At 40.1% G+C, this 25,207-nt stretch overlaps 1 protein-coding gene across 1 annotated transcript; it reads left to right on the top strand.

Moving 5' to 3' along the window:
• Positions 1–367: 367 nt before the first annotated feature.
• On the top strand, positions 368–23,938 carry rasgrf1 (Ras protein specific guanine nucleotide releasing factor 1). The gene is made up of 27 exons (XM_069162140.1): positions 368–1,132; positions 4,883–4,989; positions 5,269–5,416; positions 7,139–7,231; positions 7,314–7,567; positions 9,777–9,856; positions 9,987–10,180; positions 11,476–11,585; positions 11,832–11,950; positions 12,467–12,627; positions 13,945–14,008; positions 14,405–14,547; positions 14,678–14,760; positions 14,861–15,109; positions 16,554–16,924; positions 17,032–17,151; positions 18,039–18,209; positions 18,329–18,435; positions 18,742–18,854; positions 18,940–19,000; positions 19,620–19,723; positions 19,822–19,906; positions 20,006–20,203; positions 20,303–20,382; positions 20,479–20,596; positions 20,689–20,757; positions 21,121–23,938. The coding sequence occupies exons 1-27, from the start codon at positions 857–859 to the stop codon at positions 21,211–21,213; spliced, it is 3,771 nt and encodes a 1,256-aa protein (XP_069018241.1). The 5' UTR covers positions 368–856; the 3' UTR covers positions 21,214–23,938.
• The last annotated feature ends 1,269 nt before the right edge of the window (positions 23,939–25,207 follow it).

Below are 25,207 nucleotides of genomic sequence, written 5' to 3'. Positions count from 1 at the left end.
TACTTTTTGTTTGTTTGTGTTTTGATTGAAAAGCAATTCTTCCTTGTCAGTATAGCCTTTAAAATGTGCTCATGATCACAGAGAAACTTTAAGTGTTATATCTAACCACTTACAAATCTCTATGAATATTATATATTATTTTTTTTAAAAAGCAACAAAAAAGGAGTTAATGTGGTCATGTTTAATGACGGCTAAAAGATGACAGAATTAATTAGATTAGGTGAATTAAAATAAAATTCGACGATCCATCATCCTCCAAATGGCTGGTTTCCATTGAAGTTGGTCTCTCTCTTTTGAGTGTCTGTACATTTTCCATTTTCCTGCTACAGCCACAGTACTTGAATGTCTTGAGAGGAAACTGAACTTATGCGGCATCTCGCTGAGACGTCCCTGTCCAAGGTCCTGAAATCTGCTTTCCCAAGCATGCGTCATGTGACTTCACCCAGCACTGCCTAGCTCAGCACCAAGCCTACTGGTTTCTGGAGATTTCATGTGAGAAAAGGACAAACCTCGAACCCCCTTTCCTCTCATCTTGCGTCTGCGACTGTTTTTGTCGGCCCTCTTTTTTTTCCCCACACCATCGGATCATGTGGACCTTCAAAGCGCTCGGAGTGAAATATTTTAGGATGCTGGACTTGTGTTCCTCTTTTTTTTCCTCTCTTTTTACTTAAATGCCAACACGGTGAATGCGTCGGACCGAGTGGACAAGCCTGCTGCAAGAGGTCCGCATTCAGAAAGTCAACATCTTGTCTTTCTTTATTTGATTTTGTTTTTTGTTTTTTTTTTTCCCTCTGGAGCGACTTCAGAAGGATGTAACGACCCATCCACCCTGTGCAGCTGAAGTGTCCTCATCAAAATGCAGAAGGGAATACGACTTAATGATGGTCATGTCACCTACCTGGGGCTTTTGGCAAAGAAGGACGGCACAAGACGAGGGTGCTTGAGCAAAAAGAGCTCAGACAACACGAAATGGCACACCAAGTGGTTCGCTTTGTTACAGAATATGCTCTTTTATTTCGAGAACGAGTCCAGCTCTCGACCCTCGGGATTATACCTGTTGGAGGGGTGCGTATGCGACAGGGCGCCTTCACCGAAACCCTCGCTGTCAGCTAAGGAGTGTTTGGAGAAGCAGGTAGGGAGAGCGTGCGCGTGCGCTCGCACACACAAACGCACACGCACATACTCCGCTCTCTCTGTTTTTCTCTGTTTTATTGTTTTTCTGACTTCCTGCTAAAACCCCGAAGGGGTGCAATACTGATTGTAACATTTGCTCCAAATGCCTTTGAACTCCGAACAAAGCGTCTTTTTTTTGTGTGTGTGTGTGTGTGTGTGTGTGTGCATATTTTCTTTGATTTCCCATCGCATGATGACCTCAAATGCAGTGCAGCAGAATAGCACAAGGATCCAGATTGCTGTATTGCACGTTATGTAATCCATGCATGGCATTAATGATGAGGTAACAATAATAACACCTAATGATATTACAGCAGCTTGGCAATAAGCTATGCAGTGGTTTTTTTTTCGTTTTTTTTTCTAGGTTGCACCAAACCTGTGCTTGATTCTCTTTTTTTTCTTTTTTTTTCTACCTGCTGAGGTAGTTTTCAGCGGTGCAAGACATGCAAATGGTTCTCTGTACTTATCGAAGAGAATCATTTGCATTCTGGCTGGTCACATATTTTGCGTTTGACTTTCAGTCATCATGTTTTTGACGTTTTAGGGCGGAGAGTGTTATAGCCTACCTAATGCTCCTACCAATAAAACATGCAAAAAAAAAAAAAAAAAGTTGTGGTCTCAAGGTTTCCATCTTGTGGTAAGTTTATAAAATTACAGCCAAGGCTCAGGAAGCAGCAGGGTGCCAGTGATCAGTCAGCTCTGGATCTGGATGACCTGAATGAAATTATCCAGTCTGGACTATTCGTTCTGGAGGTTACATTTGCATTATACATGGTAACCGTTATAATTCCTTATGAATGATTCGCAGTAGCACGATTTGTCAATTTAAATCATAAATATCTGCAGATGAAGTATTTACTTGATCCTGCTTGATTTCAACTGGCTGCTTGTTCAATTAGGAGCACAGCAGCTTGGAGTAGAAACGTTAACTGGCTTGTAAACGCTGTTACTGTGAATAAACAGTCGAGTAACATAATGCTCCAGTACTGCCAGCTTCCCTCTGCTCTCTCTCTCGCTTTCTCTCTCTCTCCGGCTCTGTGCCGGACTCTGTAGTTAGGGCTGCAATCCAAAGTGAGTCCAGGCTCTTCCTGTGAACAGCTGCCCTTGTGCTGACAAAGCAGAATGCAACACACTGGCTAATGTTGTGCTCTCACGGTTGCTTTAAAAGGCACCAAAAAAAACTCCCTGAATTTTTTTTTTTTTTTTTTTTTTTTGTCAGCAGTGCCGTTTCCTCTGTATTGTGCCAATTTGAATGCATAAATGTGAGCATGCTGAGAAAAGCCTGATCCATAGCTCTGCCATCTTGAATTCACGATAAAGCACACAAAAATTTGTTGAATCTCTTTGTACTGCGAATCCTGCTCGCAGAGTAAAAGCACAAGCACACGGGCACACAAATAGTATATAACTAATATGACTGACATGACAGGCTGTTGAAGAGTTACCTCTCAGTGTAAACAAACAAATATCTTAAAAAGGATAAAGAAAACACACCCCAAATATCCTATCCCTACCTGGATTTATGGTTTTGAGGCAACATTTTATCAATCCACCATAATCCCTACATTGTACTTGTACTCAAATGCAGTTAATGTGAAAATGATATTGCGTTTGAGCCTGAGGTTTCTATGGCAACCCTTATTTGCATCCTAAAGAATGATGCAGTTGGAAGAGGCAGGGTAACAGAGAGAAAACAGCAGTGTGTCGCATTTCTCCTATTAATGTGAGCACTATCTGAGCTAAATTTGTTCCTTGTAGTACCTTGGAGGGGTCAGAGTCCAATTATAGAAAGCCCTGCTTGCTCACACTGAGTAACAGCAGCACTTCAACCAGGTACACAAGAAGCTGAGTGATGGCTCTGATGGCTGGCGAAAAAGTGAGCTGTAAAATCAAAAGTTCTGGCTAATATGTAGCAGTAAAAGAAACAACCCTCGGGTCAGTGACATTGGTTAGGGGAGGACTAACTTCCACATTAAAGCTCCTCATTAAAGAGAAAATAGAATTATTACTATCACTTCAGTCTCCAGGGAATACAAGGATGTACATATTTCATCATACAGATCAGGAAAGTCTTTTTACAATAAAGCTGCAATAAAACCGTAATTACAGTAGTAATTAAACAAAGATAATTATTCTACTCATGGATCAATTGATAAAAACATGACTGATAATAATTCTTTACCTCTCACTCTTATCCATGGCAAAGCAAGACTGACTAATGTTCATTCATATAATACAAATGTATCAATACCAAAGGAGTTATCAATATCTCAGACCTCTGTTAATATCAGTATGGATGTTTAAAGATGCATGACTCAGCCATAAATATATAGCAGACATTGTGCTTAACATCGCCTGACACCAGACGTTCACCGTGCTCTCAGAGATCATGAGGGAAAACTATAACAACATGCATGCCTCTCTGGTGGAAATAGATTTTCTTTGACGGTATGATGGATGCCTAATGAATGTGAAGATGGAAGAGCAGTCATCCATGAATGATGATCAGTTGCAGGTTGATAGGCGCCTGTTGAACATCTGCAGGCCAAAGATTAGAATCTGGTCTCACTCAACGTGGTCGGGATAGTCCAAAAGGAAAGAGTCACTGAAAGTTGTTGGATTTGTTTTATCCAAAGCTCACTTTTTGTGATTTATATTATTTCTAATAAGCAATGTTTACAACATGTAGCTGCCATAAAAAAGGCTTTACAAAAATGATGTGCAAATTTGAGATAAAAGGACAAGGTTTATTTATAAATTCAAATGATTCATATGAGAAAATACTTAAGAATATCTTCAGACTTCAGATGATTTTAGCAGCATTTGTGTGTTTTCTGATAAATGTAAAAGTTGAGTATTTTCAGTTGTATTTAAATATAAGCACAAAAGCAATGCCAGCAAAATGTATTAGAAAATGCAAGTTTCCTTACATAGCTTCTAAAAATGTCTTTCTTTTTGGAGAAACTTCACTCTCATGGTTAGTTACATTTCCCCACTACTGATCTCAAAGTAATAATCCTCCCTTAAACCACAGGAGACACTTTAACAAACTAAAAAAGGGTTACGAATGCTAAATATTATAGCAATCATGCTTTAAAAAAAAAAAATCGTCAAAATATCCTAAAGTATTAACTCCTAAATGAGCAGAATATATGATCAGTAAGTTAAAACAAAAGCACATAAGTTCTTCATTTCACCCATCACAATCAGTCCAGCGTGAAAGGAAAAGAGCTAATCTACAATCGAGTGACACATAAAAACGCAACAAAAACAGCTGTGAACAACTGTTCACATTGACTGGAGTTGCTAGGAAACAGGTACCGCACAGTTATGTAACTGGCCGTGGCTCCAGCCTCTATGTCTTATGGCATTTCCTCCTGGGAACCAGAGACATCCCAGGAACTGAGCTGGGGGAGGCTTCCCTCACTGTGCTCCATCAACTGCACTGGTGGGCGATGAAGATTTGGCTTCCCCAGGCTCTGTGCGATTTTAAATCACCCGCTTGATGTCTGCGGCAGCGAGGCAGCGGAACAAACACAAAGGCAAAAGCAGTGCAGAAGCTTCAGTCAAGCCACGGTGTAACAGATTTATCTAGAAGGCATCCCATAATGAATGCACCTCTCTGTGTGGAACATATAACATGTCAGGTTAATGATAGTCCTGTTGTTTCTAACTTGAACTCCTCACCCTCTCCCCCCGTTTGTTTCAGTACTATTTCACAGTCAGCTTCACCCACGAAAACCAAAAGTCACTCGAGTTACGCACAGAAGATGTAAAAGACTGCGATGAATGGGTGGCTGCCATATCACACGCCAGGTAAAGGTACACACAACAGTGAAATGTGCAACATGGCAATTAGAAGTTGAATTAGTCGGTGGAGGGTAAGTAATCTTTGACTGATGTGCACAGTTGGTAGTGAATGTTGCCATGGTTTCAAAAGTGGGGTTAAAATATGAGGAATAACAGACATTTGATGAAAATGCTTTGTTATTAAGAAAAACTTGATTGCTTTGATGTGAGATGGAACTACATGCAGTATGAAATTCATTATTCAAGCTGTGTGTGTGTGTGTGTGTGTGTGTGTGCTTGTTACAGTTACAGAAACTTGGCTACCGAGCATGAGACTCTCATGCAGAAGTATCTTCATCTGCTTCAGATTGTGGAGACAGAGAAAACAGTTGCTAAGCAACTTCGACAACAGATAGAAGATGGGGAAATAGAGATCGAAAGGCTTAAGTCAGAGGTAATATTCACTGTGATTTCTTTACGCTCAAGAGTCAGGATGTAAACAAATAGAAATACATAGTAAAATTGACCAACCCTGGCCACAGCAGATTAACAAACCTCGCCACAAGCGTCCCACCGCGACCTCAGTTAAACCTAAGCACAGCATCAGGTCAATTCTCTTTGTACAGCAACGTCAGGATATTCAGTGTGCATTAGGGACAAAAGCCCATAAATCCATTTTAAAATACAGGAAAAAAGATGCAATTTTTTATTTCAGATCTAGGCTAAAAATTATTTTTAGAATCACTTTTTTTTTTTTTTAATTATTATTCAGCATCAGAGTAAACCAAATGATTGTTATTTATTCAGTGCAAATCTTAACACTTCAGACATTTTCATCTGGGCCTCCAGACACAACCTCATGTTTTTCAGAAAAAAAACGGGCATCATGGCCAACTGAACCTCTTTTTTGAACGACTATTAAAACCTCCTACTGGTCTCTTTCCAGTAAGTCTATTCTTCTGGGACAATTAACAATTACACAGCCTTTATTTATACTCGATAAAATCCTGTTTCAATGTTAAATGGGTAAAGTATTTTGCTATTGTGGATATAATGTTGGCAGTTAAAGATGTACGAAATGTACACATGGCAGCAGAAAACCATTTCCAGTATAGATCCGAACACAATTTTCCCACATAAACCGATACAGATAGCAACTTCTATAATCAGGAGTATCTGTTTGGATTCTTCTGGCTGAGCTTGGTCTTCTAATGGAGGTCCATTTACTGTATTGGTATCCGCAGTACTAAAGGGAGCGTTGTTAAAATATCCAAGATTTTGTCCTCTTTGACTCGACTACAATAGCCATGGATTACGGGATTTTCCATCTACAGACAAATGTGTGGCAGCCACACACAATATCAGTCAGACGTGCTGTAAATAGACTTCCTGGCACAATAATACGATATTGCCACTGCTTCTTACATTGCACTTTCATTCCTGACCAAAATTTGTCTGCGTCCCATTTGCGCCTCGACCTGCCAGCACAACAAATAACAGCTGAGCCAGTGGGAAAATGATGGATTATGCTGATTGTTGTTCTGTTTGTCTCGTATGTGGAAACTCGTGCGAGAGGACAGAAATGGAAGCGCAGCCCCGTCACAAAGAGAGTTGTGTTCAGGCCAACCACTCTCCACTTTGCATCTCCTCTCAGAAACAATGCCTCCAGCATGGCCGTGTTCCCAGCTGTATTCTTCAGATCAAATAGTCATTTTACTTTAATGTGCAAATGTGATCCTTCAAATCAAATTATGTTCTGAATATGCATGAACACTGCTTTATATTGCATCTCCTCTATGAAATGCAATGACAATTAACTCTCCCTGTCTACAAAGTAAATGGAGACACTTACTGAAGCTTCAAACAGTTCAAGGCAACTCCAGATTTTTTTCAACAACCTGTTTACCTCCTGTCAGCATACATGCAGGACAGTTTGATTGCTACATATAGCTGTTAAATGATGATTGTAATTATGAATGTAAATAAATACTAGTAAAAGCAATGCTGAGTTACCAGCCAAGTGAACACAGCTAGTTTAGTCAGGCTAATGTTTCAGTGTTGACAGTGCTGTCAGGTCCCTGTCCTGTTGACTCAGTCACTTTGTTTACATGCTGCTACAGTAAGTGTGAAGAAGAGAAGTTTGCAAGTGGGAATGATTAGTCTTTTCTTGTGGCAGATTTCTGGGCTGCTCAAAGACAACGAGAAGATACATGCCAGCCCTGCAGCCACCCCCACTGACGACGACTCAGAAATCAAGAAGATCAAAAAGGTAAAATCGTGTCATCTAAACTTGTTGCTTCATGTCATAGATTGTATATTGCGGTGTTGACCGTCTTCCCTGTGTGCTGCAGGTCCAGAGCTTTCTGCGAGGCTGGATTTGCAGGAGGAAGTGGAAAACCATCATCCAGGATTATATCCGCTCACCTCATGCAGAGAGCATGAGGAAGAGGAACCAGGTGGTGTTCAGCATGTTGGACTCGGAGGCAGAGTACGTCCAGCAGCTTCATATCCTGGTGAACAACTTCCTGAGGCCACTACGCATGGCTGCCAGCTCCAAGAAGCCACCGATCACCCACGATGATGTCAGCAGCATATTCCTCAACAGGTTGGCTCATCTTGTCCCACAGACCTCTTCTGTTTGCATTGAAAAACATAATCATCTTCAAGGTAGATTCTGATCATTAGTGATCAGGTGGAGAATCGCTATTATGACCAGAACCTGGATGTATCTGTATTTCATGCACACATGAGGATACACGTGCATGCACGCAAGATTTTAGTTCACAGTGAAATATTCGCATAACCAATTTCAGTCAGCATTGAAACAGCAGCTCTGAAAACGCAGCAAACCGGTTAATTGTACAAAAACTCCAGAATAGTTATATTACAAAAGAAACTATTGTACATTCACCTGTTGGCTTAGTGATTATGTTTTCATGTTGCTATCCACGGGCCCCAGGATGACCGTTAGGAGAGGTAGCTTTTGCTGTGGTTCTGATGGAGTTACTACTTGGATAGCGGAGGCAGTGGTCTATCATAAATTTAAAAAAACAGTGCCAAAAGCTTAGTTATATATGAATATGAATACTCAGAAATCTGTGCTGTAGTTTACAGGATATCCATGTGGTAAAAATGTTATTGCAATGGGCTCAGATTTTTCAGGCTGCTGGACACACAATTCATCACCATGTAATCCAATAGTTTACAAACTAGGTATTTCTGTACTATAAACCCCACAAAAAAAAACTTGATGATAATCATAGCAAATGATGGTTTTGCCACAAATAACTCGTGAAATACAGCAAAAGCATTTATAAAAATGTTGTACACGGTAACGGTGGCAGACTCATCCAATGTCTGCAAAGATGTAGATCTATGGTCAGTTCTCCATTCGACATTACTGACATTGTTAGAGTACGTTAAATAATCATCTTCTAAATCATCTCTTAACTCTTATGGAAACAATAAAAAAAAAGGCTCACAAAACTGTTGTACACTTACAGACTTTGTCATGAAACCCGAGGTTCATGCTGCAGAGAAGGAAACCACCTATAATATTAGTAATGATATATTATCTTAGATAAATGGCAACAATTTTTACTGAAAACCCTGAAAATCATGACCACGTACTGTTTGTGTAAAAACTAACGAGTGATTCCTGTGACAGAAACTTGCTGTTGACAATTAAGGTTTTTTGGTCACCCTCTGACCTTTCTCTGGTGCAACAGCTAAAAATATTCACCGTCTCCAAATCAGAGACGGAAAAGCTATGACAAGCATTTATGGTCCCGAGAGGATGAATACTTTTGTTTGGCCGTACTTGTACATTTTATTAAGAAAATTAAGTTTTAAAATGATATGAGACTAAGGGCTCTACTTTTCCACAGGCCTGAAGACAGCACCAAGGCAAACACAGTTTCTATGCAATTTTCCTGCAGTCTATTTTTTGTGCCTGCACCTGTTTGGTAATTCGTTGGCACCAAACAAACATGTTTGTGCCCAGGTGGAAGGAGAGGGACTGCTGAGACACTGGATATGCTGATTAGGCAGCACAGTGCAATTTTGGTAATCATTTTGGCACAAAATTGTATTTGTGTTAAAAACCTGCTCGAACCACTCTGACTGCAAATGCACGGCAGTTTTTGTGGCTAATATCAGATCCGACCTGACCTATAATCAAACACGTACAGAACTACTGGGCAGTAAGGACAGAAGCTTGGGACACAGGATACTGTCGGGGTGCACAATACTAACACTGTTTACACAGAAATGCTAAACATCAATAAAATACTGATATATGCATGTCACAGAAGCACCCTTCCTGTTTTCCTACAGACTATTGACTGCCATTTAATGATGACTGACACTTTTCTCAATACAGACTTTTCTCCAAGACTATTTAATTTTTTTTTTTCTTTCCCCTGATGGATTAATTACTGGAATTGAGGTTCTGCATGCAGATTGCATATCTGTCATCCTTTTAAAAAGATAAATGACTTGGTTGGAATTTGCTGACAAAAAGAAGAAATGCTGAATTTTAAATGTATTAGCCTTTCTTGGTTGTTTACACAACTACAGTCACCCAAGCTGATATAGTCCTCCAGCTCCAATCCAGTACAATAAAAATGCAGTCTCTTTGGACAATTCCAAAATTAAGCCACAGTGTCATTCAATCACCTTGAAATTTGAGACTGAAAATCAAACTTCACAGGGTATCATCAAAATTATTAACTCAAACTCGTCATTTATCTTAGATGTGAGAAAAAAAAATAGTTTAACGAATATTTCTTTCCATTATCTTTTTTTTATTTCAGTGAAACCATCATGTTTCTGCATCAGATATTTTACCAGGGTCTAAAAGCCAGAATAGCGAGCTGGCCAACATTAGTGCTGGGTAAGAATGATCTTTTTTCATAATGCGTCCATCCTGAAGTTTGTTCAGTTTGAGGCATGATTAAAGGCGATAACGAGTTACACCACAGAAGAAGCCCTCGCTAATGTTTGCGTCACTGATCTGTCTACAGCTGACCTCTTCGACATCTTGCTGCCCATGCTGAACATCTACCAGGAGTTTGTGAGGAACCACCAGTATAGCCTACAGATCCTGGCTCATTGCAAGCAGAACCGAGACTTTGACAAGCTGCTGAAGCAGTACGAGGCCAAGCCCGACTGTGAGGAAAGGACTCTGGAGACCTTCCTCACCTACCCCATGTTTCAGGTTAGCCCATTTGTCTCACTGATATACACAAGAAATAAAGGCAGACCCATTTGTTTGCTGCAGAGGTGCAGCCTGGAGCCAGATTTTGTCGTTAATTTTATGCTCTCACAACCCAAGCCAAGTTCTTCTCTCCATGTATAAATGTTACCCTTGGGCCATATATTTCACCAACCTAATACTAGATGGCTATTGCTATGCCAATGATACCCAGTTGTAGCTGTCTGCAAAGCACTTGGCTACTTTGTTTTGTGGATGTTCAAAGCTTAAAGTGTTTTCAAGGCAAACGTAAATAAACAGTCCATCACCATGCTTTTCTAATACATCTAAAACGTGTCACTTTGGACCATAAAACTTTTGACTTCAGTCTTAGGTTTGTTCTGTCGGGTTGCAACCGACTCTCACTGTTGAGCCAACTGACGGGTGTTTTAATTGAACACCTAACACTACATTTGTTGTTTATTTCCTTCTGGATTGTTAATATTAGTTAGATATTAAGTTGAGATATTCACAAAACATTTCACAGCATAAATTTGCAAAAGCACTGACAGACCTTCAGAAGTCCTCTGCAGAGATAAAAGACCTGCAGAAAGGACAACCATCTCTGCAACAGCCTGTAGTAGAGTAGCTAGACAGAACTAGAAGTCACTCCTGATTAAATACATATGGCAGCCTGCAAGATGTTTGCCAGGCACCATATAAAAGATTAAGAGAGCACAAGGAGAGAGGGCACAATGCGTGCAAAAAGTGAGGAGATCTGAATATTATCTGAGGAGACAGTAGGATTAAATAAAAACATAACAAAATTTGACCAATTTCCACTTGGCCTAAAGCTCCATTTTCATTAATGTTTTTCTGTCCCGTATTCTGGCCATTGTGACTCAGTCAGCGCTTGGCTTTAAAGACCCACCTCCCTTGTGAGCCCCATTGGTTATCTTAGTGATGCTCCATATTGCAGCATCACTGATTAACAACAGAAACTGCAGGCATTTATCTGCTTTGGTTCAGAAAAGCCTTGTTGTGTTTTTCATGTCTATAAAAAGTGGTTGTTTTTAGAGCTCAGGTTTTAATAATGGCTCCTTTCTGGCAAGGCATGCAGTTTCCTGACAGTCTGCTGGGGCCTTCTGCAGGCTGTGCTGTGTTGATAATAAATTGTGCTGATGAGTGTAGATTGTGCTCTCCACTGATCTACTTTCTAATTACGCTGGCACGTGTGTATTCCTGTGTTGGTTGTGGTTGCATGTAAGATCGTATAAGTGAGTATGACTCCCCTGTTGCTTTCTGTTCTATCTCTCTAGATTCCCCGCTACATCCTTACTCTCCACGAACTTCTGGCCCACACACCTCACGAACATATAGAGAGAAACAGTCTGGACTATGCCAAATCTAAGCTGGAGGAGCTTTCCAGGTACAGAATAAAAAAAGACATCTTAAATGATCGTGTGACATGGCTTGGTTCCATATATGCTTTCATATTAATGTGCCAAATGACAAAATACCACTGACGTTGGTTGCCCAGTTTTCATAACAGCCCTGACCAATAAGATGTATGTAACTTTAAAGGCAAAATCCAGGGCATTAAAGTGTTCAAAATACTAATTTCTTGTGAAGCCGAAGACTTCAAATGAGAATGCTGAAATGTCCCTTTTATTAGAATAATGCACGACGAAGTGAGCGAGACCGAGAACATCAGGAAGAACTTGGCAATAGAGCGGATGATTGTAGAGGGCTGCGAGATTCTCCTCGACACCAGCCAGACGTTTGTAAGACAAGGTAACTCCCACCTTCAAGGGTTGTACTGCAGAACCCAGCGTTTCCACAGGAAAGCCAAATCACAACCATGTCCCTCTACATGTCTGATCTCACATCTTCTGCACTGTACTCAGAGGAGGGTACCCCGTTTAAAAAAAAAAGAAAAGAACCACCTCTCTCTCTCTCTGGGGAACAACATGTGCTCCTCATGAAGAGAGTCTTTAATTTCTAAGTGTAATTAGACTCTTCTAAAGCAAACTGATGATGAATCTGGGACTTTAAATGTCACACGTCCCCAACAGGCCTTAACGGACGAGGAAACAAACGGTAGAATATTTAATCCTTAGTGTCTCGTGACTGTACATGTATGTATGCGTGTAGAGGGAGGCAAGACAAGCAGTTTGATATATTTAGTTTATCCAGTGATGCCTTGCTCTTTCTTCCCCTATCCTTGCCTCTTTTCCATTTATACATATATCACTCTTTCTTTCTCCCTCTTGCTTCTATTTGCACTCACTGTTTGATTTCTGCATACAGGTTCTCTCATCCAGGTGCCAATGAGCGAGAAGGGCAAGATCACCCGTGGGCGACTAGGCTCTCTGTCTCTGAAGAAGGAGGGGGAGAGGCAGTGCTTTCTCTTCTCCAAGCATTTAATCATCTGCACCAGGGGTTCTGGGGGAAAGCTTCATCTCACCAAGGTGGGCTTGAGCTGCTAAACTGGCAGTGGCGCTGCTCCTTTTTTTCCAACATCACAATCTTACAAAGCCCTGAATGTCTGAGCTAAAGTGAACAAATTATCTGACAGCAGATGAAAGAGATTTTGTGGTTTTTATCAGTGCCAATGACCACTGGAGCTATATGTGCTCATACAAGCTTACACACAAAGGCTCATTAACATGTTTGAAACCAGCTGCTTTATGTCACTATGATTTGTGTAATGGAGCAGTGGTGTATTGTTATTCTACTTTACAGCGTAATCGATGTTTGGGATCTAAAAAAAAAAAGCCAAAAAGCTTTTAAATAAAGGCCTTCCAAGTAGTTGTTTTTTTCTGAGACATTTTACAAGTCAAAATCTGTAAGACTTTCATGAAATTGAACCCTGTTTGGCTATTGCTGTGAAATTGCTGAAATTGCTGACCATAAGTACTATTACAACGTTTTTTGCTATAAAAAAAAATACGGGCCTATTTTATTTTTGACAGAAGAGCAGATCAGGTGGGCAGGAAGTCAGACAAAGGAAAAGCAGAGAAAATCTCACAATAAAACACCCTGTACAAACTCCCTATAGTATGTCACATCACTACATCAACCTCTACCCCCTGGTCTTTCAAGTCAGAGAAGCACTGTATGTGAAATGATGATGATGATGAATGATTTTTTTTTAACAACTAAAAAGAAGTCAGATGTATTAACTTTGGAGACATACTACAGCACAAAAAAGTAGATAATAACAACAACAAACACAAAACAGACAAAAAAGAAACCATACAACAATGTTAACTGCTAGAAGCACAAAAATGAAGAAAATATGACCAAAATCAACCCAACAAAAAGCTTTGTTTCCAAAAAGCTCGCAGTGGGGTTTGAAGCCAGGCGTGTTTTACATGCCGGAAATCTAAAAGACATTCCCAATAGCATTTGCTAATAGTGAAGAAGTCATAAAGAACATCATATACCCATTTTTGACGAGTTCTTCACCGTGTTCTGCGCTGGATTTGACACTTTGCAATTGATTATTATTCCTTTCACAAAGGTGTCACAAAAAAGCAAACAAATAAAAAACTTCCTTTAAATTAGTTGTATATGTGTAAGCAGTAGAGATGCTGCTGAACCCTTTCAAAACAACACTTCTGCTCACTTTGATGGATATTTCAAAAGAAGTTTCAAATTTACAGTAGCAGTCAAATAATGAAATTTGTTATGGAAATGTCTGGTATATTATGCAATGCTGCGTGATGTTGAGTCAAATGAGGCTGGTGTGAAGAAACTAAACGTATATTGTATGCCGTTTGCAGAATGGAGTAGTCTCACTTATAGACTGCACTCTTATGGAGGACCCTGAGGGGACAGATGATGAATGTGAGTGTTTAATTTATATCCTAGCTCACAGACCTATGCATCATATGTACCATGTATGGTGTTTTATATAACATATGATGACTACAGTTAGCTAGAATTTATTAACATTGAATAATCTGTATTTGGAAGAATTGAAAAATAGTGCTACAAATGTAGGAAGTATCACCAGAAAGTGGTAGACTAAAAATAAAATAAGAATTATTATTGTTAAAAGGATGATGCGATGATAGACAGACTGCCCTGTTTTTTTTTTTACCAAATGTTGGATTTTTTTTTCGAGAAATATTTTTGGAAAAATTGCTGCAGTATACTTTAATCAACATATTTGTGTATTTACTGTATAGCTGTGTCAATCTGCAGACAAAATGACATGCAGTCTTCGTGTTCCCCTCAAAGCAAAATCAGACAAGAGTGGCCAGGACATGGAGCACCTGGACTTCAAGATTGTCGTGGAGCCAAAGGACAGCCAGTCATTCACAGTCATCCTGGTGGCCTCCTCGAGGCAGGAGAAGTCTGCATGGACCAGTGACATCAGCCAGGCATGTCAACACATATCAGTCTCCAGCAGTCAGACAAGAAGCCGAGGATGTCGGCCGAAAGCCCGCACGTTAGAGCTCACTAACATTTCCTCTGTCCTGTCCGTTTACTTCCACTGCACGTGTCTTGCAGTGCATAGACAACATCCGCTGCAATGGCCTGATGATGAACGCCTTTGAAGACAACTCCAAAGTCACAGTACCACAGATGATCAAGTAAGCTATTTTTTTTGCATGTAACTCTGTGCATGTGCAGTTGCTCCTGTTTTTCGTGCTTTTTTTTTTTTTTTCTGATTTGTGTCCGTTTTGTTAACAGGTCAGATTCAAGTCTGTACTGTGATGATGTGGATATCCGCTTCAGTAAGATGATGAACTCCTGCAAGGTGCTGCAGATCCGCTACGCCAGCGTCGAGCGCCTGCTGGAGAGACTGACTGATCTCCGTTTCCTTTCAATCGACTTCCTCAACACCTTCCTGCACTCGTATCGCGTTTTCACCACCGCTGATGTGGTGCTAGATAAACTCATCACCATCTACAAGAAGCCTATCAGTGCCATCCCTGCTAGGTGAGTCACATTACATTTAGACAGACTTGAGTGTTGCGAGGTTGTTGACAGCACTTACAATAGAAAAAAACAATCTTATTAGAGGTGTCTGGCATCCCTCCAGAGCTTGCTATTGTGCATAAAGATGAGATTGATTTATGAGGATGTGGAGCTTTGTCATCCCCTAATCAATGTGATGCAAATCCAGGAGCCAAGGAGCTGGAATGTCAAACTTTTGGGTTTAGCTGCAACCATAAGAAGTGTTTCTCTCTGCTTTTATTCAAAAAAATTATAGTTTGTACGTTTTTGCACAAATTAATTTATGAGATTGGACAGAAGAATTTGTGGTGGCCCTATGAGCTCAGCGCACTGCTGTTGCAGTGTTTTATTTCTAGATGCTGTGCCTGTGTTGTCAAATTAGTAGAGATGTTTTCTCCTGGAAAACCAAAATTGACAAATTCCCGAGTCGGTGACTTCGAATAGCAGTTCTAGCAACATCCTATTGTAAATACATTTCCAAATGGTCACATAACAAATGACCAAACATGCCGGAAACCTGTTTCTTCAAGTCCTCCAACTTTATAAAACTGTCGAACGGAATCACTAGACTACCCATTTGACCACACTGAACAGTTATTGTCATGTCATGATGCAAACTTAAATTTGATTTCGAGTTAGAGGATGAACAGTAAGTCTGTGTGGTGTTCAGGGACATTTATTGTGTGTGTCACATAGGACAAAATTTGTGTCGAAATACTGTGTGTGATGCTGGAAACCTGGAAGTCCATTGATCTTGGAAGTTTTGTTTGTGTCTGTTAATGTGAGCACAGAGAAGAAGCCGATTCTGTAACACCATGCATGTGTGTGTGAGTGTACATTTGTATATTTATGCGTGTTCATCGGTTGAGGTCAGTAATTGGGTCCAGTCCCTACTGTTTGCCTGGGAGTGTCTCAACTGGTCTCTGTCGCTCTATGGCAACCAACCTCAATGCTGCAGGACCCCACCCCCCCCTCCCTTTCTTTCTCCTTGTCTGCAGAAGATCCATAGTGTGAAATATTGACAGAGGGCCCCACTGTGGGGTTCAGATCAGGGGGAGCTCTCTATGTCTACGCCCTGCAGCATGCTCTCCCATGGCACTTGTCATGTCACTGTGAGACACCTACACTTGGCTGCTTGTGTCAGCAGCGGCCATGCGCAGTATCACTCGCTGTGCTATTTATGGGAACCCGTGAGGTCGCCAGGAGGGTGGCAGGGAGTGGGAGAGGTTTTCTGAAACACTGCAGCCTGCATCCTTCGCTAAAACATCGAGATGACGTTGCAAAGAGATTTCTGGTTGCTGGGCTAACTTAGTTTGCATAAATTATTTATGGAGGTGTTGTTTGTGTAGCTAAGCTCTTAAAACAGAGTAGGTTTGCCAAATTCCTATGTCCTAAAATCCAATGTACGTGTCCACCCTTGATGCAGGTCTCTGGAGTTATTCTTTGCCAGCAGTCAGAACAGTAAACTCCTGTATGGAGAGCCTCCCAGCTCCCCCAGGGCGAGCAGAAAGTTTTCCTCCCCTCCTCCTCTAGCCATTGCCAAGAACTCATCCCCGAACCGCCGGCGCAAGCTCTCCCTCAACATCCCCATCATCACTGGGGGCAAAGCTCTTGACCTGGCTGCCCTCAGCTGCTCTTCAAACGGCTATGCAAGCATGTACTCCTCCGTTTCTCCATTCAGCAAGACCACCTTGGACATCAACAAACTCTACGTGTCCAGCCCTATCACGAGCAAAATCTCTGATGAGGGAGAGGACAAGAAGGACAAGGTGGAGGACACCTCGGTGTCTAAACAAGGTGGGTCAGGTGCAGCCATTCGCAGCAGATTTCTTCCAACTTTGCTTTGCTGTAATTATGTTTTCAACGACCTCACAATTTACTACCTTACATTTGTTATGATACAGATCTCTCCGTACGAGAAGAAACTGATAATGATCAAAACCAGAGTGATGACGGAGACCCAGAAGCGTCTCCCACCAAGTCTCCAACCACACCAAAAAATATCAAATGCAAAAACTCGTCAGGTACATTGTGTCCTAGACATGTCGAGTGACATGAATTCAAATTAAATGTCTGATATCAAAGCTTGTAAACTGTACATTGAAATGGCACCTGTATCCAGAGCCCCCACCAGTTAGCCCCCAATTTATTTAACACATAATAAAAAACAAAGCCTGCAGCTGACAATACTCCTGATTTTACATTCTGAAAGAGGCAGATTAATTGTTTTAAAAGAAACAAGCTCTCACTTAGCCATCATTTGCAATGGCTGATGGGTTGATAGCTTTTATGCAAGGCCAAAAAAAACATGCCATTGTGAAACATATTAGTTGGTCGATGGTTATGAACATGCAGGGAAAGCCAAAGCTTGGCTTCAGTAGGTGTTAGGGAAACTTGTGTCATAGCAACTACATCCAGAGCGTGTTTTCCCTGCCGCCCCCGGTAATGAGGCTGTTTCGCTGGAGCCAAGATTATCTGGGCCTTCTGAATCTCATGACAAAATTGCACAATAGATTTTAAAAGCAAAGCCTGCTTTTGAATGTGTGAATTAGCTGAAATTGTGGAGCAGTGGGTAGGATTCTTAGCTGCTTACGGTCTGTCTATGTTCCCGGGATTTAAACATAGCAGAGTGCAGAGAATCTGTTGATTCCTCTGTTATGCTGATATTTGGTGGCTATATTTAGCTGCAACCATCTTGAATATCAAAGCCTCTTGTAAAGGAAAGTCTGGAGGGAAACTGTTGTGTTGGTCTGCAGTGCTCCCTAGTGGAGGCTTGTACAAAGAGATGCGCACCATTCTGCAGTCAATACATATTCAGCCATGCTCAGTAATATCAATTGTACAGCTTTTTATCTTTTACCTTGCCAGTTTTCAGATTTTTTTTTTTTTTAAAAACTGTGCTCTTCTGTAGAGTTTTCCTTGTTTTCCTACAACAATGGCATGGTGATGTCCTCGTGTCGAGAGCTGGACAGCAACCGCAGCGCCCTCTCTGCTGCCTCCGCCTTTGCTATTGCTACAGCTGGAGCCAATGAGGGCACCCCTACCAAGGAAAAATATCGACGGATGTCCCTCGCCAGTACAGGTACACACATCCACTGTCCATCATCCCATTAGAACTGCAGTCCAGCTTCAGCTGCAGGGCATCGACGTCGCACAACATCGGTAATCTTTGTTGCCTCTCATGTCATATATTTTCTGCAGGTTTTCCAACAGATCAGAGAAACGGAGACAAAGAGTTTGTGATCAGACGAGCTGCGACCAACAGAGTCTTGAATGTGCTGAGGCACTGGGTGTCCAAACACTCGCCGGTAAAACACAGTTTAGATCACGTTTACGTGCAGTTTATACCTGCAGTCTGGCTGCAATGCTGAATAACCATAATATTAACACTGCCTTTGATTGGTGATATGTCACATTTACCCGCGACTACAGTATAGTATCGTAGTAGTAACACAAAGAAGGCTTATTTGAGTCACTTCAGGAGACATTTAAAAATATATTTGCAGCAATGTCTCAAATTAACAACTAATCTTAATGAAGAGTTTTTGTTTAATTATGACCAACAACATAAAGAACTCTACAGTATATATTAAGCAACCTGTTTGTCTCTTCAGGACTTTGACAGTAATAACGAGCTGAAGACTAAAGTTATTGCCTTCCTGGAGGAAGTGATGCACGATCCTGAACTTTTGACCCAGGAGAGGAAAGCAGCAGCCAACATCATCAGGTACCGATAAGTACTGCTCGGCATATTTCATTGACTCATTATGCCGTACAACTTTCACAGCTTGACCTTTTTTCCTGTCTGTCAGGACTTTAACGCAGGAAGATCATGGTGATAATCAGATCACCCTCGAAGACGTGACCCAACTAGTGAGTGAAGTCAGAGGCTGCTACTGATGGCTCGTCAGCAAACTGAGCACTGCATTGTGGGGTTGTTAACAGAAAGCACTTTTTTTTTTTTTAAATCCACAGGAATTTTTAAAAAAAATGTAAATGTAGCACAGCATATACTGTAGTAATACAAAGTGATCTCAGACAGCATCTGTTTATCATGGAGCAGATTTGGATAGAGGTAAGAAGCAAGACTTTAACAGAAACATGGCAAATATATCCACCTTTATCTCCATCAGCCAGAAAACACAAAATGATGCTAGAAGCAATTAATGCCAATGGAGAATAGCACTCCAATTTACATGAATTGAGAAGTAGATTTGCCTCCTTAAAGGTCTTACAGGTTCATCCAAAACTTGAAGAGGCTGAAAAAATCAGAATCCCTGAACTCTTGCTCAGTTCAAAGAAACCTGGAAATGAAACTATTAAATATTTCCTTTTCATCATTTTTGCTGTACTTTGTGAAGCAATCAGGCTTTCTTAGGCCATTTACCAACATCAAGATAACTAATTTTATTAAAATGTGCATAAATGTTATATTTTTGACTTGCCTTCTAAGTTGCTTGGTGAAGTCGTAACGCTGCTTTGTGTCTCTTAGGTTGGAGGAGGGAAAGCTGATTCCTTTGAGAACCACTCTGCATTGGAAATTGCAGAGCAGCTCACTCTGCTGGACCACCTAGTGTTCAAGGTCATCCCATATGAGTGAGTGCCGTCACATCTCAATTAATCTGTGGCCAAGAAGAACACACACGCACACACCAATTTATCGTTCACCTTTTTCTGATTTGCTCACTTTACAGGGAATTCTTTGGACAAGGCTGGATGAAGAATGACAAAAATGAGAAGACACCATATATCATGAGAACTACAAAGCACTTCAATGATGTATGTTCCAATTTAAAAAGTCCCAAAAAGGCACAAATCATCATCTGTAACTTGTATTGATTTTTCAAACTACTTCTTTCCCTCTCCTTCCTCCCCAAGGTAAGTAACCTTATTGCCACAGAGATCCTGCACTGTGAGGACGTGGTCACTCGGGTAGTAGTCATAGAGAAATGGGTGGCTGTGGCTGACATCTGCCGCTGTCTGCATAACTACAACGCTGTGCTCGAGATCACCTCTTCACTGAACCGCAGCTCTGTTTTCCGTCTCAAGAAAACCTGGCTCAAGGTTTCCAAGCAGGTGCCTATCTCTACACACATCGTTTGCTTTGTTGTGTCTTTTTGATGTGCGTACTAAAATTATTAAATGTGTTCATGTTGGTTGTTTTTTTTTTCCAAGACAAAAGGATTGATTGACAAACTGCAGAAGCTGGTCTCGTCAGAGGGGAGGTTCAAAAACCTGAGAGAGGCTTTGAAGAAGTGAGTTCAGTTTAAGGACACTGTTTCGAGCCAGATTGATAAACCAAATATGCAGTACAAGTAGATGACGAGTGGGTTTTTTTTTTCCCCCACTAGCTGTGACCCTCCCTGTGTTCCCTATCTGGGGATGTACCTCACTGACCTGGCTTTCATTGAGGAGGGAACGCCAAACTACACCGAAGACAACCTGGTCAACTTCTCAAAGATGAGGATGGTGAGATGTTTGTTCACCTCTCATACCAAAAACTAATATTCACATTCACATTCAGAAGTTAACATCCTGGTTCTTACACTTCTTTCTTTCAGATTTCTCACATCATCAGAGAAATCAGGCAATTTCAACAAACATCATACAAGATTGACCTCCAACCAAAGGTAAAGGAATGCACAGACCATAGACCAGTTGCTGACAAGGTTGAGACAATTGACAGGATAGAAACTTGGGGAAAACATTGATAGAACAGATCAAATATATTAATTGTTTACAAAATGTGTCTAATATTTGGCTTTGTAAAGTTCCAAGTAACTTTCTTCTTTGGACATCTAAAATTAGCTAAATGAAATAAAGTGGGAAAAAAATATTCTCATTCATGGACCCGATCATGCACTATAATAGAGACACATGCTGCTGTGGTAGCATGTGTTGTAGTTGGCTAACAGAGTTGTTTTGTACTGTTTAAAAAGATTGATTTCATAGAGAAAATTCCTTAAACTTGCCTTTGTTTTGTCGTGTTTCAGGTAGCCCAGTATCTACTGGATATGAGCTCTGTTCTGGATGAAGAAAGCATGTACGAAGCCTCACTCAGAATTGAGCCTAAAGTGCCCAACTGATGGGAAAGGTGGTTCTCCACATTATTTTCTCTGTTAATATTACACGAGTTAACATACACTGACATTTTGTATAGTTGTACATGTTTGCGATATTTGCTCTTCTGTACAGTAGATGTTTAAGGTTGTTTGACGACACAAAACATTTTAGTGTATATTTTCGGTTCGTTGCCATGATGACACCTGCCTAAAGGATTTTTTTTTTTTTTTTTTCCTTTGGGGTATTTCAAGTATAATAATAGAGGTCACTTTAGTCGCATGCACTGTGTCTTCTTAGTGACCAATGACATTATTTTGCATTATGTCATACCGTGTCAAATTTGCACTTTCTGAGCACTTGTGCTGCTGGCTGTTGTTCTCTTGGCTTGAGTTTTATTGATGACTGAAGTTCTCTGCAACCAATGTAGCATTGTAAAAATGAACTGCATAAAAATCAGGTAAAAGAGCACAGAGAATACACCTGTATTTAAAGATGGGGAACAATGATCAGAGGAAATGACAGCAAGGTATCCAAAGCATAAGTGTCTCTCTGCTTCCCAAACAAAACAAGAGGGATTTGTATGTTCATGTAAGCTCACGACTCTAAAGACAGGGGTTCCCAACTGTTTCAACACTTCACATTTTTTTATGTTGACAGGGTTATTGTGACAACCGAGTCTGTCACTAAACAAAAAGCAGGGCTCTGGGTCTAACTGTGGTTATTTACTAAATTTAAAAAAAAAAAAAAATACTAAGTGAATGCTGAAAAGTGCTGATGACAGACTGGTAACTTCACAAACTCAGCATTTTATTAACTAGTATTTACAGCCATGCTAGCAGCTCTGTGGCACGGTGCTTCGTGCTCAAAATGACAATGCTGGCATGCTGATGTTTGGTAGGAATACTGAACACCATGTTTAGCATCTCAGTTTAATGTTATAGCATGCACATATCCGCTAATTAGCAATAAACATACGAGTGAAATTGATGGGAATGTTGTTGGTTCTGCAAGTATCAGTAAAAAGTTTGACCTGATAAAAAGTTGAGAGGGCCAAAGTTATTACAATCCGTCCTGAGGGGCACATTAATTTATGTGCCAAATTTCATGGCAATCTATCCCACAGTTGTTGAGATGTTTAACTAAACACAACAAATATAACAGAGCTGCTGTTGCTAATGGGAAAGTCAAGAGATCACCGATGTCAGCAGGCAGATATCTGTCCCAATTTATTAAAATGACCCACAGTCTGTAGCAAAGAGCTCCCTCAGAGGGTCTCACATGCTGCCAGCATGGCTAAAAATGTGAGTATTGTTTCTGGGACTGTCAATGCGAATGTATCCGTAGAGCAAATTTAAGAACAACTACAAATGTTGACAATTATAAATCAAATGTAACGGGGCATGATGAAATATGCAGGAAAGTCTGCATAAACTTAATTTTTTTTTTTTATAGTTTTATGATGATTAAAACTGTTTTGGTACCAGTTGTACATGTTACAAGGCGCGGTAACGGTCCACAGCCCAGGGGTTGGGAACCTCTGCTCTAACATACAGTATATGTTATTATCAACTGAAAATGTTTTGTTTCTTTCTTGTAAAGCGATACGCTCCTTTCGTAGCCTGTTGGCAGATGAGGTGCCTCAAGTCTCATCACTTAAATCTCTAGAATCAGTTTAACAAAACGGTGATTAAAAAAAACAACAACAAAAAAACGGTTACATCTTTTGCGATTGGTCTGATTTAAGATGATAGATTAGTCATCTAATTTAAACTTAAAGTACACTAGTACATTTCGGCGAGTTTTCCCTTCGCTTGAATTCATTGGGTTCTCTTTTTTTTTTTTTTCTATTGATAAATTGGAAAGATCCCATGCGATGTGGTAAGTGTTGTACCTTCAGGTTCGGGTTCTACTTCTGTAGAGTAAAAGGTTGTTGCTCTTCTGTAATTAAAAGACAATCTGTCCTTTTTGCTGTTCCAGTGATTGTGGAACGTGACTGTATATCACTCTGTTATATGCATTGCTGTTAAAACTTATGATAAAATGTATGTGAATGACCTCTGCCTGCAGCATTCAAACACTATTTTTGTAGTAGTATAAGAGAGAGTGACCTGCTCTTTATATGAACATGGGAAAGTATTTTGTACTTTGTTGTTAATTCACTTCACTGAGATGTGCTGTACATTTTGTACATGCAACCTGGCATATTTCTCAACGTGGAACTGTGTAATCCTTTCAAAAATAAGTTGCATCTCAAGCTTAACACAAAATGCTACAACAGTGTGGTCTTGAAACCATGACTTAGAGGTAGGAGACAACTTCAAAGTGTTTTGCATTTATACTGTAATCCTGTCTATAACCATTTCTGTTAGCAGGAATATAGTAATGTAGTGCTTATTCTGTGAATATTTGTATGTATTTTTACTATGTATGTACAGTACACTTTTGAAGCTCATGTGGTAGGCATGCAACACCTTCACAGACAGAATAATACTATATACTTATACTGTATACACTTATACATGCACATACTCTTATAAGGTATATAAACAAATAAACATTTTGCTGTTAGCAATACCCAGTGGTATGAAAATTATCTTTCAACCCTCATGTTTCCACAGCTTAAGAAATATTCCCAGTTTTGTAAGAAAAAAAAACAGAATAAAAGATATGAAGATGATAATAACAACAAATAAACAAAAATATGTTTCCCAGTTACCTCTTGCTAATAAATCCATTTTATCTCAGGGGCATTTTGTCTCAAGTGTTTTTGTAGATCATCTATCAATTGACATCATGCTCATATAATATGATGAAATAAAATATAATCTGAAAGTATTTTAACATTATGAGGAACTCTCTGTCCAAGCAAGCAACAATACACAGCCATAAACAAACGTGGGATACTGTTGAAACCTAAGTTACAGTTGTCAGGATATAATGTGTCAACAAGAATTCATTATATTGGAAAAATAACTTAATTTCAGGTCTAGAGGGCAAGTGCAGTCAGAGTTGGTTGTCATTTTCTTTGCATCACTTTATTTAGTGTTTATTTTAGTATCAGTTTATGATATAAATCTTTACACACGGGGTGATTAATATGCTCTGTGGCAAAAAATTTTTATTGTCGAGCTTTGATTTTCTTTATCCAGGATTATGCAAACACAGTCTAAACTAAATTAAAATAAATTGGCCAAGGAATGTAAAAAAAATATGAATTCACTTAAATATCTTGATATTATTTTAACTATTTGTTGTAGTAAAATCAGATAAAAGCCAACTCAAAAGTCATACACCCATATCTTTGATCTAGGCCCTGTATGGAGGAGATTAAGTAAGCCCCCCCCCCCCCCCACACACACACACACACAGAGTATCTCAAAACTCCAACATTAATCTGACAATGGATTTGGAAATGATTTTCTAATATGTATAGGGTCTATTACATCCAGGTCTTGTGAACTGAGATGTGGGGCATAGGGTGTGTCATGTTTTTTTCTGTCTGGCTGCCACGCCCACCTCACCTGTGTAGCGGATTAGATTCATATTAGCAGAAAGAATCAATATTTAATTTCAATAGGCTGTACAGCCCATAAAAGTGATTAGTTAACATAGTCTGAACCGTGACTTCTGCTTTCAATGTTTTCTTTCAATATACTCCAGGAAATACACAAAAACAAGTACATAAGGATATATATTGAACAATATTTACTAAAGGTATAAACTATACGTGTATACATGTATAGTATATGGATCATGGATGTCATGAACAGGATTTCTGAGCAAAAACGGAGTGATGGTGGGAACGAATAATAGTTAGGTTATTAAAATGGAGTTAGTTCCTGACGTAAATGAGAGATTATGACTTTAGAATTGGATAAATCAGCTATCAGACATCAACCCCATGGATCAAAATAATCAGAAAGATTATGCCTACTGGAGGGTGGTCCCAGTCGTTCAGACAAGTCTCTTTCCCGCGGACCTCCGTGCAGATGTCAGGGCCTGGAGTTTGGCGTCGTG

Source organism: Embiotoca jacksoni, unplaced genomic scaffold, assembly GCF_022577435.1.
Source record: "Embiotoca jacksoni isolate LCO1_2020_lvr unplaced genomic scaffold, fEmbJac1.0.p SCAF_3, whole genome shotgun sequence".
NCBI lineage: Eukaryota > Metazoa > Chordata > Actinopteri > Embiotocidae > Embiotoca > Embiotoca jacksoni.
The sequence above is the reverse complement of the archived record's forward strand: the minus strand, read 5'-3'. Positions and strand labels throughout refer to the sequence as shown.